The following is a 20,024-nucleotide window of genomic DNA, read 5'->3' as shown; positions in this document are numbered from 1 at the left end:
GGATCTGTCCCTCCAGGGAACAGGAACTCTTCAACATCATTCCCCCTGCTCCCAGTACTGACACCATGGCTCTTAGTGCCTCTTTTCCAGACATAAGCATGTACCTACAAAACACATCTACCCCTAAGCCATCCAAATGCTGCTGGCACAGTTAATGGGCAACGGGACAGGCCTCTGGCTGCAAAGGTTCTGAAAACCACTCTACGTTGACAAGATCCAAGGAGGAATGTGGGTCCTACCTGTTCTCCAGCAGCTCTGACAGGCTCAGGCTTTCAGCCACAGCCCCGTTTCTGCAGCCTGGGCTGGTTTGCATCATTCTGACCATAACCAGCTCAACAGAAACAGGGCAAGAATTTGTCCTGTCAGCATTTTTCTGGGGGGTCAACCCAAAGTTGTTGAAAATGTTTCGGAGCACATGTTTACTTACAGGAACGGCAGCAAGTCCAATACACCTAAAAGCCTTGGATACAGAGCCAGCGGGACTGCCTGTGCTGCAGCGTCTCCGGGAAAGGCAGTGGCTGAGAAGCCCCCACTGCCCAGCAGACAATTCATATGCCACATGCTCCCCATTCTCTGCCCAAGGGTCTCTCCAGCAGACAGCAGAAATCCCATCCCATGCCATCATTCCTGCTTGGCATCACAGAATGAATCCCACACTGGGTTGGGTTGGAAGGGACCTTAAAGCCCATCCAGTTCCAACCCCTGCCATGGGCAGGGACACCTTCCACTAGAGCAGGGTGCTCCAAGCCCGTGTGTCCAACCTGGCCTTGAACACTGCCAGGGATGGGGCAGCCACAGCTTCTCTGGGCACCCTGTGCCAGTGCCTCAGCACCCTCACAGGGAAGAGCTTCTGCCTAAGAGCTCATCTCAGTCTCCCCTGTTCTGGCAGGTTAAAGCCATTCCCCTTGTCCTGTCCTTACAGGCCCTTGTCCAAAGCCCCTCTCCAGGTTTCAAAAGGCAGCGCTGCTCCTCCATCAAACACATGTTCTGCTCTGTTCTACCAAGCTCTGTGATCCAACAGCTTAAAATAAAGTACCTTTCACTGAGAGAACTGTGTGAGAGTTGGGTTTTTCCCTCAGACAGCTAGATAGTACTTAGGCATCCCAGAATGGGACTACAGAAATGCCATACCAGCTCAGAGATCCTCAAACTTTCAGCCACAAATCACTTCAGAGGATATGCAGAGTACACGCACAAATCACCTACTCCTGAGATTCCTATGCTGTAGAATCACAGAATAGGATCATAGAATGGTTTGGGTTGGAAGAGACATTCAGAGCTCATCTAGTCCAACCCCCGCAATGAGCAGGGACGTCTTCAACTAGACCACGTTGCCCAGAACCACATCCAGCCTGGCCTTGAATGTCTCCAGGGATGGAGCATCCACACCTCTATGGGCAACCTGTGCCTGTAACCAGTCATGGAAAGACTTCTTTATGGTGAGGAGGCCAAACCTGCCAACTGCACAGAAACCCCTGTTGGATATTCCTAAGCCTAGAGTCACATTTACCATCACTACATGAGGGCGGGTGGGCGCTGTGAGTGAGAGAACATCTGAGCTCTTGGGGGAGAACAGTTGCCAACCAGGTCCCACACTCGATACACTTCATACTCAAGTGTTAAGACAATCTATAGTTATATTGCCAGGTCCTGAGTACAGCCATGACCCACATTTCAAGTGTTCAACATTAGGCCCAAGTTTCCTTAAAATGATCCCATGGAACACATATATTTCAAACATCTATGTTTAAAATGATCTATTTTACTAACCTACAAACTTCATCCAGACTGTCACCTGGAGAAAAACACCTGAAATTAGATTTCAAGTATTCACCAACACGGAAGTTGTTGCTTTAAGTTATTTGAAGATCCTGAGACAAACACTCATATGCAAAGACAAGAGGAAAATAAATATGTTTAAAAGAAGCAAAGCAGCTCCCAGAGCAGCACTGTAGGTCCCAGTGCAAGCCAGCTCCCATCCATCCACCCACCCCCGGCTATTCAGACAAGACCCCAACCCACCATGGAGACATGCAGCTCCCAAAGGTCAGCCACAATGCTCAGCAGTTGTCTTGCCTTCTGCAGTCACTGGGCACTGTATAAATCACTGAATTCTTGCTCAGAGAGAGTAATTGTGAGGAACATGGGAGCATCAGCAAGCACAACCCTGCCACATATGAGGTGCACAAAAAGGAAGAAGCGAGTGAAGGAAGCCAAGCAGTACTTTATTGACTCCCAGAAGACAGATAGAGATTTGCATACAATCCTGGAAAACTTCTTTTATACTTTTTAAAATCCCGGAATTATAAACAAGAGAACTCATTCCTCATAAATAACCTGACACCATTCCTTCATCAAAAGGGTTTGGCATGGAACATTATTTCCTTTTACAGTTTTCAGTTCAGTCGTTCCTTAGAACAGTTTAAAAAACTATGTCTATAAATAATACTTAAATATATTGCTCATATTTGTGACTTCATAAAAAAAATAGCTTGAGCTAATACTTTCCTCGTCATCAAAAGAAAAAGACGATCCAGAGAGACACCAACTTTTGAATGAGCACTTCAGAAAGATGGGTGAAAATAACCGGCTGGAGGTTCTCAACAGGCTTCATTTATCAATAGACTGAGCCCCTTCAAAGTGGGTGTTTCACATAACTGCAGTAATGACTTTAAGAACAGCACACAATGTGAGCTCCATCTGTCCATACCCAACTGCAGCCACCAACTCAACTTCTGCACCACGAACGAGACAAGGTTGATCTCAAAGGCAGGTGCGCAAAATCTGACCACATACGGTTAAATCCCTTTTACCCTGAGGTCAGTCTAAGCCTCAGTTGGATGAGGAGGACCAAAGCTTTGTCAGGCTTGCAGAGGCCATGGGAATGATTTGGGGTTTAATGAGGAGTGGACAGGATGGCTGAAGTCACGGAGGAAGCTGGATGAACACAGCCTGTCTACTGCATCTTGTGACATTTGGTCCTCCAGCACCCAGAAGAGGCATCTGGAAGCATCAGACTTTTCCAAGGGGATCACTAAGCCACAGCCTTGCTGGCCTTCCCAGAGCTATTACCCATTACACCACTAAAACTGCATTGTCTGAACCTCAGCGTGTTACTTCCAAAGACACTAACCCAGAGCCTTCAACTAACGCACAAGTGATTTTCAGGCTTGATCACTCAGATTGGAAATGGGCTCCTACTTGAGCACTAATGAAGCAGCACATCTCTTGGCATTCATGCCTGGTACAAGTGGCTTTACATCTCCAACACCCCAAGTACTTGCTAACCCCCCCAGGAGGTGCTGGGATTGAGGGACAGTAAATCCAGTTACAGCTTCAGGACAGCCTCTGCCCATGAAGCTGACTGAAGGGACCCACAGCTCCTCTCCACTGCCTCTGCAGATGCACCGGCACAGCTCTAAACTGGATCTCTGACCCAATGTGGGTCTAAAAGTTACCCTTGACTCGACTTCAAAGCACGGACCAGCCCGCTGATCTGATGTCCTGTGCAGCACAGGCAAGGGGCAGTAGAGCAGAGAGACAGAACCCTACAGCAGGAGCAGTGGAGCACCGACTGGGTTCTGTCAAGCAAACTCCCATGTCACGAAGCATCACCTTCATGGTCTGCAAAGGCGATGGAGGATCTCCGAGATGCTCTTCAGAAAGCAGAGGTGCTACCTGGATGGGCATGAGCCAAATGTTTGGACACACGCCACGTGAGCAGAGGAGCAATATTGGACATTGTCTCATTCTGCCCCTAAATATCAGGTTCTAAAAAGTGTTCTGAAAAATGCCTTCTATACACCAGTTAATCAAACGGATCTCACAATATTTCCTTTCTATCCTACATTTTTACATAAAGCAGAAGTGTCTACACCTTTCTAAGTAATCATCAAAGCAAATGAAAGCTCGTTTTGAGAGTAACTTACCTAATCAGCTCCATGAAGACCATCACACATGTAAACACAAAAGGCAGTGAAACCTCAGAGACACAGCAAGTTGGGTGAAAACAGATGTAACACAGGAAAGAAGTTTTAACAACTTTTTGTCCATACAAGAACTTCTGATTTCCAAGAGGAGAGCAATTAATACCCAGGAAGTGCCTGGTTTTGGCAATTCAGGCCCTTAAAATGAGCTATTTCCTTTTCAAGTTGTCATATAATGCTAGGATTGTATTGTGGTGGGTTCCTGGGATATACAGATCACCTACTTCTAAACACGTTCCTGCACATTATAGACTAAACTTCTTAACTTACGAAGAATTATTCTGCTGTTTCCAGTTTACAATGGTAAAAAATAAACCATGAAGACTTCACAATTTGTGTAAATGGGAGGGAAATGTATTTTTAAAAACAGAATAAAAAGCTGCATGTTAAAAACTGGGTCACAGACTAATAAATACATACATCAAAGACAGGAAATTCTCAGCAGCTGGTTGTCAAGAGCAAGGAAGTGGGGAAAAACTAGCTGTCCAGACTCCATTCTGGCTCTGTGGTCTATAGGCTAGAAATATCTGCAGTTCAAAACCAAGTTAAGGGAGGAGCAGACTCAGCTTTGTCACCTATTTTCTTTGATAAGAAAAAAATCAGCTACTTCCTAAAAATGTGGTGGAAAACCTGGAGAAACTTCCATTTCCTCATGCATTTGATGCCATTGAGTTTAAAAAAGAAACAATTTTAACCCAGAAAAAACGAGCTGTCGTGTCCTGTAGGAGCAGCCTTCCCACGAGGTTTCTACAGTGAAAGTCTTCCTAGAAATACACCAGAAACTACTTTCTCGTAACAAAATATACAATGATGGGTCAGACCAGCATTGAGCTTCCATACTCAGGCAAAACAGAAACAGCTGCTATGAAGTTTCAAATGAAAACCAAAGGAAAAACCCAACTCCAAACAGGATAAAAGAAGTTCTGATGGCTAAGGAGATGCCAGAAAGCAATGCTGGACACCAGGAATTTCCAGAACAACCCCCTTTCCAAAGTGATGTGCAGTCTGTGGATTAAACCGTGAGAGAAAACTGATCCTGTTCGATGGGCTTCTCCACCCAGGCTCCAAGTCCTGCCTTCAGGAATGCTTTAAACAAACACTCTTTGGCAGTTTGATACTCAGTGGCTCCTTGCTTGGTTTCATGGTACAGGTTAGGCTTGAGGATCTTCGAGCGCAAGCTGGAGGAAAGCTGTACGGACAAAAGAAAGGAAGAGAGACAAAAGCCTATAAAGCCAAACAGTTATTAATTAGTGATTAATTATTAGCGAGTTATTAACAACCTCTCTACTATTAAAACAAGATAACAAACTGCTAAAGCAAATGTTCAAAGGCAGACAAGTACAACACTGCTCCTTCCAGCCATCAGGGCTCTGTACCCAGGTTCACTGCACCCAACTGCACTGTTTGCCTCTTCCAAAGCACCATGCCACGCTGACCAGTATCACCACTAGCCTGCCTTTTGCCTTTTCTGGATTATCGGCTTCCTTTGGTGGAAGCAATCTCGACATTAAAAAGCCACTGACAGATCCTTTGTTGTAGCTTTTCTCTCTGGGAAGACAGAACCTCAATAGGTTGGACTGCAGTGCAACTGGGATTATCCTTCCAAATACATCAAAATGAGAAAACAAGCTCAGAGGAGATAGCACCCTTTGTTTACTTAGCTAGAAACCAAGTATTACTAGATTCTTGCATGTATGTTGGATCAGACATCATCAAACTGAAGAACAAGCTCCGAAACACCACTGTTCTTTTCCATGACTACATGGAGCAGTAGCTAACATCAGGCTCAGCTTAAAACAGGCTCAGAAAGAGGCTTCTGAATACTCAGAGATACTTGATTAGGAATTAAGCAGTGGAAAACCCAGCACTCCAGCACATGTACCTTTGCATGAATACGCATCCAGCGGCTGTAAAAAGCATGCTTACAAAGGCGAGATGCACGACCCATTTCATCTTTGCCAGTTGTAGCATTAATAACTTCCAGACCAGTGTCTCCTACTGTCCAGTTCACACTGAAGTTTGGTGCTTTCCCTGGTTGACGGGCTTCTGCATTGCTAATACCTGAAAGAAAAGTGATGGTTAATGACAACAAGAAATATCAACTCGTGATTTTTGTTTTTACTGGGGAGTAATGGATACGGCAGAGCTATGAAATCACATCACTAAGAGTCCTACAAGCACATCTTCCACTCCGAGGGCATTCTCCTGCAGATTTGTCACTAACCTTGGATATTCTGCCATGCACATCTCATTCTCATCCTGCCTAGAGCGCTCTCTCCTCCTGTCCTTCCCAGCAGGGCTGTGATAAACTAGCTCCTCAGTGGAGGGGTTCATGGAGAGGTCTGTGGCAAGGGTCCATGCGGACACTAACACAGGCACCTTGAAACAGCCATCTAAGGATGATCTGGTCTTGCTGATAGGGCAAACCAATGAACTAATTATTATGACAACAATTATGAAGCAGGGGAAAAAAGTTGCTCTGCTCCCGCACAAGAAACCGCTGCTCTCGGAGCCCACTCACTCATGAGACGAGTTGAGCACAGGCAAGAGCAGATACTGTGAGGTTTTGGCAGTTGTAACTCTCCACTTGATTCCCTTTCACTGCTGCTGTAAAAACATAGGTGCATACTACTCATCTCATTTCAAAATGGGTGTGAAACACTGGCTATGTTTAAACACAGTTACAATTCAGATAGCAGCCTTGGACTGCAGTCTTATTCGGAGAGGTTGTGCTGATTTAGAAGTGCCTACAAAGTGCTTTCCCACTTTCCCTCATAAGAATGGAGTTAGGTCAGAGCAGGGACAGCAGAATGCCTTACAAACCAAGGCATGAAGATGCCTACGGTCGAGTAGCAGTTGAGTAAACTTCATTAAAAGTATATCTCCTCGTCCTTCTGACACTGGGACGTGGTTTGATTAGCACAGGCAGCAGCACTGGCACTGTGGGCATCCAAGTTGTGATGAGCGAGCCCTATCCTCAGCACCCTCCGCAGAATGCCAGAACTGGTCTGTCAGCATAAATGCAGCTGTGCTCCAGCTGCCTCCCTATTCCACATGCCCATTGCTACTGACAGTGCCTACAAATAGTAAACCACAGGACTCAGAAAAGGACTCGGATCATTTTTGCTCAGATGTTAAATTGGGCAACACCTCTCAGCTATGGCTTAAATCTCTGCTGCTGGAGAAGCAAAGCCATCAGCAGTCTAACCCAAGGGTGAAGCAAGGCCTAGGGCAGGATTTATTCCCTCACAGGATCACAGCACTGCAGAGATGCACTGTGTACAATGACCACCGTACCATGCTTGAAGATCATGGCAGCTGCTGCCATCCATGGGCAGCTCCTGTCCTGCGTGTGCTCTGCACCCACAAGCAGCACCCCGGGCTGCAAGTCTGGGTTGTGTGGGCTATGGAAAACCTGAGGAGCACATCAGGTTTGATCCTGCAGACATCAAAGGCATTGGAACAGGCTGCCCAGGGCAGGGCTGGGGTCACTGTCCTTGCAAGTGTTCACACACAGTGGAGACAAGGCCCTCAGTGCCATGGGTTAGTGGTGGCCTTGGCAGTGCTGGGGAATGGCTGGATTGGATGAGCATAAAGGTCTTTTCCAACCTGGTTGATTCTATGATTCTACAGAGGTAGAAAAACTCTAATTTTCTCAGTGGTCTCACCAGGAGAAAGCAAAGGAACAGGGCAAGTTTTTCTTTCTAATAAGTAAAGATCCCATTTTTACATTAGCACAACTCTCACTGAGAACCCGTTTCAAACGTACTCTGAGGTTCTGCTAAGTCCTACACTTCATTACATCTAGTGAATTTGTATAAATTGAACCTAAGTGTTGCAGCAGGGTGCCTCTCTTGCTGGTATTTGAAATGCAATCTAATACAGAAAGAGCACAGGACTGGCTCATGTAGGCCAGGTCTCATGTAAGACCTACAAGGTCTGAGCAACACAGCAACATTCAGTTTGCTTGCCACAATCAGTTCCTCCTTTCAGAAATCAACATTTTGAAGCATCAATCACATTGAACTTCCTGAAGCTGTTGTGTCTTTATGCTGTGTCTTTATGCTCAGTTTATGTCAACCTGGTCACTGCGACTGATAACCAGTAATTACATAAATAAGTGAAGATATATGAAGATAGGCTGAGAAAGTTGGGGCTGTTCAGCCTGGAGAAGAGAAGCTACGTGGAGACCTCATAGCAGCCTTCCAGTATCTGAAGGGGGGCTATAGGGATGATGGGCAGGGATTCTTCATTAGGGACTGTAGTGATAGGACAAGGGGTAATGGGTTCAAACTTAAACAGGGGAAGTTTAGATTAGATATAAGGAGGAAATTCTTTCCTGTTAGGGTGGTGAGGCACTGGAATAGGTTGCCCAGGGAGGCTGTGAATGCTCCATCCCTGGCAGTGTTCAAGGCCAGGTTGGACAGAACCTTGGGTGATATGGTTTAGTGTGAGGTGTCCCTGCCCATGGCAGGGGGGTTGGAACTAGAGGATCTTAAGGTCCTTTCCAACCCTAACTATTCTATGATTCTATGATTCTAAGTAAATAATAAAAAAAACCCTCCATTATTCCTGATAAAAGCTGAAAAAAAAATAAGAATTTGAACAGAAGTTTCCTGAAGAGGTATTTTCTGGATTCTTTTAGGAGAGATGCATCCAGGAGCTGAAATACACCAAGATGCCATGGACCTATACCCAGCTATCTGTACACTGGGCTGTGGGATCCACATACTGACCCACCCAGGAGAGCAGATGGTGGTCCCTGTTGGGCAGGTACCATCGAAAACATCACACAAGCAATACTTGAGGAAGACCCAATAAGAACAGGTCTTTACAACAAGATGAGAGTCAAAAAGTCCTCATCACAACATCTGAGGTCCTTCTGAGTGGTTGGCAATAGACATGTGCATCACACCTCCTGTAAACTGGAGCTGCTCATGCACAACACAACTTGTCCTCTGCCATTCAAGTACAAACACTGCTACTCCATGAGCCACACAACACAAGGTTTGCACCCAAACACCTCAGACATTGTCAACTTTGGGTGCACAGAAAACGAATCTCAGCTCTGAGTCTTCAGGAGCACATCAATTCGGGCTGCTTTTGTGAAGTGTGTGTGAAACAGAACCATGCTGACAAATCTCTGGATCAAAAACTACTGAGCAAGAGGGCTTAAGAAGTTGCCACCACATGAGAAACAGGTCAGTCATGGGTTTTCTTCCATCTAATGATACCTGTGCTTTTGTTCCATACACCACTGCCCTATCAGCTACTCAGACATCATCACAAGGAGCCACACAAGCAAGCCGTGAGGAAGCTGACCATCCAGTATGCACATTTCCATGGCAGTTATACAATTGCATTCCTTAGGTTATCTTGATGAATTAAATACATTCTTTAAAATACAGACTTACAGAGAATTTCAAACAGACTAAAATAACACCACCCTGTTCAGCTGCTTCATTATGTGCATGAACCCTGGAGAGACAGCAAAAAAGTCCCTGAAGGTGGATCACGGGTAGCACTGACAAGGAATAAAGGCCATCACAAAAGCAAAGCATCTGATAACACTTCAGGTGGATTGTATCTTCCCCCTCAAAACCTAGATATGAACACAACATAATAAGCTGAAACTAGTAATGGGAGAGAAAGCTAGGATAGAAAGTAAAATATTTTGCTCTGCTTTGAAAACTGGTATTGAAACTTGGTTGAAAACTAAGCTATTTAGAGAACACTGCTCAGAACTTATTGTTGAATATCATTATAATGGGGTATAATAAGCAAAAGTAATAGCTCTTTGTGCCAGTGCTTACACAAATAATAAAGTTTGAGGTTCCTTGAGGACAGAGCTAAAAAAAACTTCATTAAAAAAGGAGACAGGGAGCTGAAAACCACCCATGTGAACAGGAGGATCAGGTACCAAGGAAACAGCCAGAAAAATCACCAAAGGTTCTGCTGAAGGGTTTATTTTTGTTTAAAAGAAAACACAACTGCAAACGTAGGCAGAAGTCAGAGGAGTGCTGGGGCATGAACATTCCTAATAACCACCCTTGCTGGGGTGGTTGAAGTCTTCAACTTTCAACAAGGAAACTACAGATGAAGCAGCAGGAACAGCGGTCGTGGTACGTAACCTCTCATCACAAACCACATGAGTTCTGCAGGACAGAAGGCAGCCAGCATGACTCCAATTCCAAAGGCGTTCAGAGGTGTGCCAGGGAACTGCCAGTCCATAAACATGACATCTGCACCAGGAAGGCTGCAGGAACTACCACACTGCCCTGCTGGGCACTGATGGAAACCCAACAGTGTTGGGAAAGACTCAACAAAAAACTGCCTAACTGAAGACTGGAGGTGGCCAGTGCGACACTAGTTCTTAGAGAGCCCAGGGAGCAGAAGGCCTGTCTTTCCGATGTCTGCCTTAAAAACAGACTTAATGGACACCTGGATGAAGATGGTCTACTTGGGAAGAGTCAACACAGATAGAGACCCTCAAGCTCTGTGCAGACCTGGAAAGTGTGTGTTGGAGGAAAAGCCAAGGTGAGTAAGATGGGTGATGACACTAAGTTATTTAACAAGATAAATAAGTGAAGCATTAGCAGAAGAAGAGCTAACAACATGCTGAAAGAGAGCTGGGCTGGTTCAGCCTGGACAAGAGAAGGCTCCTCAAGGGGGAACCTCGGAGCAGCTCCAGTGTCTAAAGGGGCTACAGGAAACCTGGAGAGGGGCTTTGGACAAGGGCCTGTAGGGACAGGACAAGGGGAATGGCTTTAACCTGCCAGAACAGGGGAGACTGAGATGAGCTCTTAGGCAGAAGCTCTTCCCTGTGAGGGTGCTGAGGCGCTGGCACAGGGTGCCCAGAGAAGCTGTGGCTGCCCCATCCCTGGCAGTGCTCAAGGCCAGGTTGGACAGAGGGGCTTGGAGCAACCTGCTCTAGTGGAAGGTGTCCTTGATGAGCTTTAAGGTCCCTTCCAACCTGAACCAGGCTGTGATCCTATGGTTTTCAAAGGCTGACTCTCTGAACAGAGGATCTGCTGAGCTCTGCCACCCTGCTTCCATTCTGGGTGAACTCTTCCATGCCCACCTCCCACACTGGCTCCAAAATGAGCCTGTGTGGGTTACCCTGCAGACTGGCACTTTGGTACTGGCTGATTTATAGACTCATCCCCATTCCATTTGAGAAATGAATCCCTTTTCAGATTATTCTAGAAACTCACAACATCTGACCCTGTCTTCTCTCAGTGAGCTGGCCAATTCTCAATGAAAGCTCACATGCCCTCAGTGCTGGTGTGCTAAAAAGCACACTGAAAGGGTAGGTCCTGCAACCAAAAGGCTTCCAGGAGTCAGCATGGGGAGGGAGCTTTCTACCATCATACAGGTTTCCTGCATCCCTTAGCTGAAAAGCAACCACTCTGATGTGCATGTTCATATTTAACTTGCTGGGAAAACAAGGTGCAAGTAAAAAATCTCCTGTGAGGAAAAAAAGGTATGAAAAGACAGGCTTTAGCAGTAGATAACAATAACTCAGCCTGACTTTGACTTAAAGCAGTCATAAAACTTGGTTTATGACATAAAAAAGAACGTTTTTACAGTACTTTCTCCGCTAAACAGGTGAAACAGTGGGGAAAACCAGCTGCTTCTTGTTTGGTTCATCCCTCTGGTAGAAAGGAGTCACCATCGCGCTGTTGTGTGTGTGGTACGAGGAGGAACACAAAATTGGGGATTTCTGTAGAGCTTATTCAAGGCATGAATACAGTGCACAATGTGTGAATTGAAGAGCAGATGGGTAGCTACACGCATGCCCCACTGAATCTAACAGCATGGATCAGAAGACTGAACCAGTAGAAGAAAAACCAGCACAATTCTCTGTCCAACCTTCCAAACCAGCTTCCCGTACATTTTGGAGAGGTGTATTTCCATGAAAACTCAACACAGAACATTTGTGAGCGCTCCCTACTGCTCAGCTAGTCCTGGTTGAGCTGTTTTCACGGCTGGTGCTATTTCAGGGCAAACAGATTACATCCATATTGCAGAAAGATGACTTTTAAGAAGACAAGGTACTATTACTTGTTGTGAAAAGGATAACGAAATCTCCTCTCCCTCTGCCCCAAACCTGCTGCCCTGAAGAGCTGATAAAAATTCCCCCAAATCAGATCATACATAAGCTACTATGCCCATACTACTATTAAATGATTGGTACCGTGAGTGTTTTAATTGTTACTTACTTGCTAATACAAGGAAAAAACGTAACACTTTTGTACATACTAGTTCAGGAAATCCTTTTCATTACCTTGCTTACCTAAAGAACTGCTCGTTATTCAACATCCTCTTCAAATCCCTCCTTAAATCTATTTTAAAAATTCAACGTCAACGTCAAACTTGAAACATGCTTTAAAATACTGAGGGAGTTTGGGTTTGGTGGGGTTTTTATTGGGGGGTGTATTTGTTTTCTTCTGGAAAACAAACAGACACATGCCAAAAGGCAAGTCCTACAGAATAAAGCAATGCACACGAGAGGGACGATGAGAAATTTCAGGTTTAGCATTACTTTCACTAGCAGTTCTAGGATTTAGGACACTTCCAAAGTTCCCTTTGAAAGTCACATCTCAATTAGAAGTTACAACCTGTTCATTCAAACACTGCCCTTCCTCTTAGCCACACTAGAGCCTAGGATCAGCTTAAAGCCAAAGAGCAGTAGTTAAATGTTCACCAGCAACTGCAGAAGACAACCACTAACTACCCTGGCTGGGACTTGCCATATTGCTGTCTGTCAAATATATTTAATACTCTAACCTTTAACTCTAATACTTTAACCTTCCACAAAGCGGAAATGACAGTATTATGATTACTGGGTCATACAAACAAGTTGGGTGCCATGGGAATTAAAGCTAATGCTGCATCCAACAGATTGATGATAAAAAGAAAACACAACCAATGCAGCTGAGATGTTCTCCCCATCCATTTTTAGTTTCTTATAGATCTAGAAATGGTGAATCAAACGTGTCTATCTTGACATACTGATTAAAGATGTGGTCATTCAACAGATATCTGCAATGGCCAGAGAAGCAACAGTGACAGCTAACACATTATTTCATGGGTAGGAAGAGGTTTCACTAGGCCAGGGCATTCAACTTGCCTCACATATTGCTAGGGCATACTCTAGAGAGCAATCACGTGAACCTGCATCTAAAGGTTCATACCCCAGTTCTTTCCACCTTTTAACTCATGAAGATGCTATGGTATTTCTGACCAGGTATCTATATTAGGTTTAGAACATAACTTCTCTGTTGTAACCAGAAAGCAGTTTACTCACAGTACATAATTTGCAAGGTTTTGAGAACTGCAAAATCACATTGCTACTGGAACAGACTTAGTTACCGGCACGGCCTTCTCCATTAGATACTTGCCACTAAGTAAAGGTCTGTTGAGTGTATAAAGAGGTGGTAGATCTTCTATCTCTGCTATCCTCTGGTATACGGCTCTGGATAGATGATCCCCATGATATAAACTCCCCAAGATGATGCTAGAGAAGTAAATTGGCTCCACAAAGAGGCTAAGTAAGGCTCCTTGAATACCCAATACGTTCCACCTAAGAGGGAGGGAAAAACAAAACAAAACAAAACAAAAAAAAACACTTTCTTTTTAATGGAACAAGGAACATCTGCCAGACATAACAGCAGTCAATCACAACAGGCTAGACTTTGAACCCTTCCTCTTGACCAGCACATGACTGTGGTAGCATAGCTGTGACACCTGCCAGAGTATCAGAGATCAGCTTACAGGATGCTCAATAAAATCCTGAGTAAGATGACCTATAGCAACAGGTCTACTGTCAGCATCCACTTCAGGAGCAGTCTCAACTTTACTTTCCCACTGACACATCTGGTGATGCATTTTCCAGCAACCTAATGCCAGAGACAGATAGGATACTTCAATCAGAAAAAGCCGAACTGTGAGATTCTCAGTCAGAAACAGTAGCTGATGCCTCCAAAAGACACCTGGCAGCAGGCAAACCATCCTTCCAGAACACAAGGATTGTGTCTGCAAGAGCTCAGAACCATAAGGGAAAACTTGCCCTTAACACCCCAGCCAAACTGCCCACATCCTGCTGCCAGGAAGGACATAATTAGCTGCTTGCAATATCCACGGGCAGGGAGAAAACTGATTCTGAAACCTGAAAATAGGAAAAGCGCCTATACTCTTTGTTCACTCCAACCACAGATCCCTGTCTGCACCAATGTGACCTACACTGGATCAGGTCTTGTGGCAGGGATATAGTAAGCAAAAGAGCAAAATACAGAAGGATTTTTTGTAGCTGTGTTCATTTGATCAAGTTTTGGCTCTCAGCCTGTGTGTAACAGCCATACAAAGCACCTTCTCAAACCTCAAAGAGGTTTTACTGCGGAGTATTGTCACTGTCCTTGTCTCTGAGATATACCTGGAAGCAGCTTGGCACTATGAGAACAGCACACTCGAGTACAACTGCAACACCCAGACACAAGCAGCAGGAAAGTTTTTCTGCTGCTTGAATAAAACAGAGCACAATTGAAGCTCTCACTCTCGTACAGAATGGTTTGTCCTTATAAAAGGCCCATCCTAAACCATGCGGCAAGGTTTCTTTAGGAAAACGGGAAATATGGATGCTGCTAATAGTGTTTCCTGCAGCTTGTGCTGGCATGGCACGGCTCACACATCACCACAGCTCAGGCTAGGAACCATACACAACTGCTACACCACTGCAAACCCTGAACTACGAGAACGTTTTAAAGGAAAAAAGGGCAAAATAAAAACTGCAATCCAAGGAAACAATTGCTTTGTGTATGTTCACAGGGAATGAAATGGAGCAGTGTGCTCTAGCTTACTCACCTGTCAGTAAAAAAGCTGGCCCTAATGAATAAAAATGCTGTGGCAATGAAAAATAAAGCAGATTTCACATTGAATAAAGGCCTATTTTGTATAGCACTGAAAAGTCAGTCAGCATCCAGATGTGAGAGCAAAGATATCAAGTGAAAATTATTGCATCCCAGGAGCATACCTTAGAGCAGGTCTCTAAGGACCATACCATGGCTAGAATTTTGTAAGCACAGAGGTATTTCAAGTGCCAAATGAATTGTATTTTCTTTTTATTTGCAGTGCTACACACATCAAGCATAAAGAAGCATGTGGACTGTTACGGACACAGGTAATATGGAAGAGACATCTGGAAAGAATTCAAGACTAAGCATTGCAAACTGGGGTCTTACAGAAGTATCTGAAACTTGCAGCCACACACTGCACTTCCTTCAGTAAGGCACATCCCAGGTTACCTTTCATGAATAGTACCTGAGTGACAGATGGACGTTAAAAAAAAGGCCAAATAATTCCTTTGGCAAGCCCTGGCTTCCTAAATAAAAACCTTTGCCAGACCCTTTTCCTTGCTTCAGTCTCCTGTATTTCCAAAGCTTGTGTTTTGCTGCTTCTTCCAACACTTAGAACCCCAGACTGGTTTGTGTTGGAAGGGACCTTAAAGCTCATTCAGTTCTAACCCCTGCCACAGGCAGGGACACCTTCCACTAGAGCAGGTTGCTCCAAGCCCCTGTGTCCAACCTGGCCTTGAGCACTGCCACAGCTTCTCTGTGCCAGCATCTCATTCGTACAACCAAAACCTCAAGCTCTCACTATTTACTAGGCAGGGTTTGATGGTGGTTAGCTTCATAAAAATAGCATTAAATGTCAATTGTTATAATAAAATAACTTAGCTATAGAAATGTATACTTGTATCAGAAACTGTCAGTAATGCAGCAGTAAACATTAAACCCAAATGCAGATTGTAACAGAGTCAAAAGGGAGGGATGTATGTCGTCTTGTTCCTTTTTTATACTGTACTTCTTTCTGACAAGCAGTAATTTCTCACTTCCATTAGCATGTATACTAAAAACAACCTTTCTAGATATAAACTGAGAAGAAGCTACACCAATACCATGCATCAGTTTTCCAAAGGCCACAAGCATTGATTGCCTCCTGAAATGGTAAAACTGCCTCATCCTTGCAGTTTACAAGCACAGCTTGTCAGAACGCACGTGAACAAATGCTGTCAATCTGGTACTAAATGTTTACTGAAGCCACAACTTCTTTTGTAGCCAAATTCATTATTTCACTTCAAACCATGAAACCATCAGAAAAAAGCAAACTCTATTACAGAAAACTTGATTAAAGTCAGTGTTGACTCCCCAGTGCAACAATCAATCAAAGGGTTTTTTCTGCACATTAAAAACAGCACCAGAAAAGAGTTGAGGAACTGAAACAACTTAAATCCAGCTTAAAACTCCAACCTTCCAGGGCGCAGATGTAGTTTATATCATAGAAATCAACCTTTCCTGTTGCTGTGCCACACTGCATTAGAGCAGACAGACCCTGGCCACAGCACAGCGCTCATTTAGGAGCATTTGATGGCTCAAGAAAGTGATTACAGAAGACAACATTCCCATCACTGATTCCACAGGCTCATCATTCATATGCAGGGACACTTCTGCTGCTCAATGTCAGCTCAGACCTGTAGAGGCAGTGTTCTCACAGGAGAATGGATAATTGGTACATAAACTCTGAAAATCCTGAAAGATACAGCAAGGCCATGAGAGGCCCAAGGAAGCCTAAACAAGCAAGATAAGAAGCAGCTGGATTTCACCGAGTTAATGAGAACTGTGGACTGTTGGCAAGCTTTCGAGGTCAAGTTCCCACACCTGTGCTTAACCAATTATATGCTAGTTGCAAAGGGTCTTCAAGGCACGTATCCAATCATAATATGCCAAATCACTGTAAGTGCATGTAAGAAATAGTATTTAAGGGGTTAAGGCTTTGTAATAAAGGGCTTTTTGTCTGATCATTTTGATCTCTGACTGAGTCCATGTATATTCTGCAGCAACTGGCACCTGAACAGGGACCCCCCCCCCATATTTTTCATATTGAAACTGAAGGAATTAAAGCGCATGGCACCAAAGAAAGTGGAAAACGCGGAGCCGCAGGGACGTCGGCTGGGTTCGATCTGGCAGGACCAGGATCGGGAGGTGGACGCCTCGGAACGGAGCCTTGTGAGCCCAGAAGACACTGTGCAGTACAAATAAGGTAACAGCCGACAGGGTCTGGAAGAGGGTTAGGATGGGGAAAAAAAAATGGTCATCCTTAAGCTCTTCCAGCATATCCTCTCAGTGAGAGGGATAGAATATGATGATAATCTGTTAAAAAGATTGTTGCTCTGGAGTAAAGAAAAAGAGCTGATCCAGGGCGTTAATGAAGCTTTTGATCTTGGGACTTGGAAAAAAATTGGGGCACGCCTGTGGGATCAAGTTACTTGTGGGTTTAAGGAGGCGAAGTCTCTTGCTGCCCCCTGGTTATTACTAAAAGGGACTCTAGCCGCAATGAAGGCTGAGAAACAGGCGGCAAAATCCGCTTTTACAGCTCTCTCTGACTCGCCTTCACAACAGCAGGGCTCAGCACCTACATTAGATTCAGCACCCAGTGCTACAGCCATGGTAGTGTTGTCTGTTTCGGGCATAAAGCATTCTGGCCAAAAACCGGCGCGCAGTACAGTATGAAAGTTTGAGGACCCTGCGCCTTTCCCCTATCCTGTGTCGACAACGCCTTTACAAACCGAAACAAACTGAACAACCGAAACAACCGAAACAAACTGATGTTAACCCTTTTCATGCTGCTACTGCCCCTAAACTTAATCTCCAAGAATTTTTGCCGGGGTGGGAGTCTCCAGAGGAGGAGCGTGTAACTCCGAATAAATACCCACCTCCGCCACATACACCAGCGCTTGCATCGCTCCCACCAGAGCTGCAAAATGAGTGGAACTGGGGATAATGGACAAAATCCTTAGATAAACCATTGCAGGACTTGTGGGACCGTCTGGACAAATTGGGGCAGGAGAGGCAGCAAGCCCCAGAAAAAAACGGAAAAACCGGGTAACATCAGTCCTTGTGATGTGTCATTACCACCGACTCCTACACCTAATAAAGTTAATCCAAGTGACATGAGATGGCGAGTCTGCATTCAGGATGCAATTATAGATGGTACTATTCTACCGATAGATGCTCCCGCTGCATTCCCTTCTATTATAAATTCTCAGGGACAGTCTGTCTGGACTCCTAGGGACTGGAAAGCTATGAAAGAAATTAAGGAAGCAATTACTCAGTATGGGTTGTCTTCCTCATATACACAGCAAATGTTATCTGCTTTCTTTTCTAGTAATGTTTTAACTCCACATGATTGTCTCAGAGTGGCTGCAATTTTATTAACTCCTTCACAGCTCCTACATTTTAAAAGTGGGTTTGAGGAGCTTGCTGCAAGGGCTGCAGATGAGAATTCAGAGTATAATCCTCATCACCCTTTGCACGGTGTTTCATCTGAAATGTTATTGGGAAAGGGACAACTTCACCCTGATGGAGTACAAGCTTGTATGAAAATTGAAGTTTTACAGCAAGCACAGCAATTGGCTTTAGCTGCTCTGAAAGCTGTGCCGGAAGCGGGAAAACCTAATCCTTCACATACATCAGTAAAGCAGGGACCTACTGAGCCATATACGCAATTTACTGACAGATTGACAGAGGCTATTGAAAAGAATAGTGATCTGGCATCGAATGCTGAAGAATCCATGCTTATGTCTCTGGCTATGGAAAATGCTAACCCAGCTTGTGAGCGTATTTTGCAGGGTTTGCCAAAATCTGCTGGTCTTCAAGAAATGATGGATGCATGTTCTAAAGTGGGCACAGCAGAGGAAAAGGCTGGATACATGGCTACTGCCTTCGCCGCTGCTGTTAAACCCCTTCTACAAAAAGGTCAGGGTGATCATGGGGGTACTAAAGGTATGAGATGTTATAACTGCGGATGGATGGGGCATTTTAAAAAGCAGTGTACTGTAAAGAAAATCAGTTCAGCAACCCTACCCCCTCAGTGTGGTGTTACTGATTTTGCAGACAAATGTATTAAATGTGACAAATTTGGCCACAAGACAATTGAATGTCGTTCAAAGTTTCAAAAAGACGGAACCCTGTCGGGAAACTTGAATGTGAGCGCGATGCCACCCCGCGCGACGACACAAAATCAGGGTGTCTGGACCGCATCCCCTCCGCCATCGCAGGGAGTGCTGGAGTGGACGTGGCAACAGCAATAGATTTTACCATAACCGATACTTCTGTTCATTGTATTCCATCTAAATTAAATGGGCCTCTTGGTCATGGGTTATGTGCTTTGCTACTGGGATGATCATCAAGTAAAGGAATCTTTGTATTACCCGGTGTAATTGATGCTGACTATACTGGAAATATTGGGATCATGGTGCAAACACATGCTCCTCCGGTCAACATCCCTGAAAATTCGAAAATAGCTCAAATCTGAAATGATGATCTGAGCGATCTCATGCCCCTTTTAAAGGGTGAGTCAAAGGCAGAACAAAAAAGAGTTCTATCAAAAGCTCAGTATGAGGCCTTAGATCACATCACGACAAAAATCACTAATCTTGTCCTGATTGTCAAGGCCAAGCAGTAGGTATAGGCCTTGGAGTCAACCCTCAAGGCCTCCAGCTTTGGCAAATGGCTGTGACTCATGTACCCTCTTTTGGGAAGTTGAAATATGTCCATGTTACTATTGACACTATTCTCTTACAGGACAAGCTATTATTGAACGAACACATCAAACTTTGAAACGGTTGTTGGAAAAACAAAAAACGGGGGAAGAAGGACGTACACCAGTAGCAAGGATGCAGAAAGCTGTATATGTTATGAATTTTGTGCAATTGACAGAAGACTTTAATGACCCCCCTGCTATAATACATGGTCAGGCATTAGGTTCAGGTTATATGACTAAAACTCCGGGTATTCTGGTCCAGTACAAGGATTTGGAAACCGGCATTTGGAAAGGTCCTGCGTAAGTAAAACTAACCAGTCAAGGTTATATGTGTGTAATTATAGATTCCTGTCTGCGGTGGGTGCCAGCTCGATGGGTGAAACCCTGGAAAGAGTTAGCACCGCCCCAGGACACCCCCCTTGTCGGGGATTGAATTAA

General features: G+C 44.6%; 1 protein-coding gene across 3 annotated transcripts in view; it reads right to left on the bottom strand.

The window, feature by feature from the left end:
- Window positions 1-2,204: 2,204 nt before the first annotated feature.
- ADARB1 (adenosine deaminase RNA specific B1) overlaps window positions 2,205-20,024 on the bottom strand; it is a 66,004-nt gene continuing 48,184 nt past the window's right edge. For 2 of the 3 annotated variants that reach the window (XM_061458800.1, XM_061458792.1), the window contains 3 exons: window positions 13,391-13,572; window positions 5,869-6,047; window positions 2,205-5,175 (listed from right to left, as the gene is read on the bottom strand). In XM_061458800.1, the coding sequence (XP_061314784.1) occupies window positions 4,999-5,175; window positions 5,869-6,047; window positions 13,391-13,572 (538 nt within the window). In that variant the 3' untranslated portion in view covers window positions 2,205-4,998. Of the gene's footprint in view, window positions 5,176-5,868; window positions 6,048-13,390; window positions 13,573-20,024 lie in introns of those variants that run through there. The other variant, XM_061458810.1, reaches the window with a different exon arrangement.

The sequence above is a fragment of the Pezoporus flaviventris genome, unplaced genomic scaffold (genome assembly GCF_033815535.1).
Source record: "Pezoporus flaviventris isolate CSIRO_AGI_PZ_B2104156 unplaced genomic scaffold, CSIRO_AGI_Pfla_v1 ptg000001l, whole genome shotgun sequence".
Taxonomy (NCBI): domain Eukaryota; kingdom Metazoa; phylum Chordata; class Aves; order Psittaciformes; family Psittacidae; genus Pezoporus; species Pezoporus flaviventris.
Note: the sequence above shows the minus strand (reverse complement) of the source record. Positions and strands in the feature narration are given on the sequence as shown.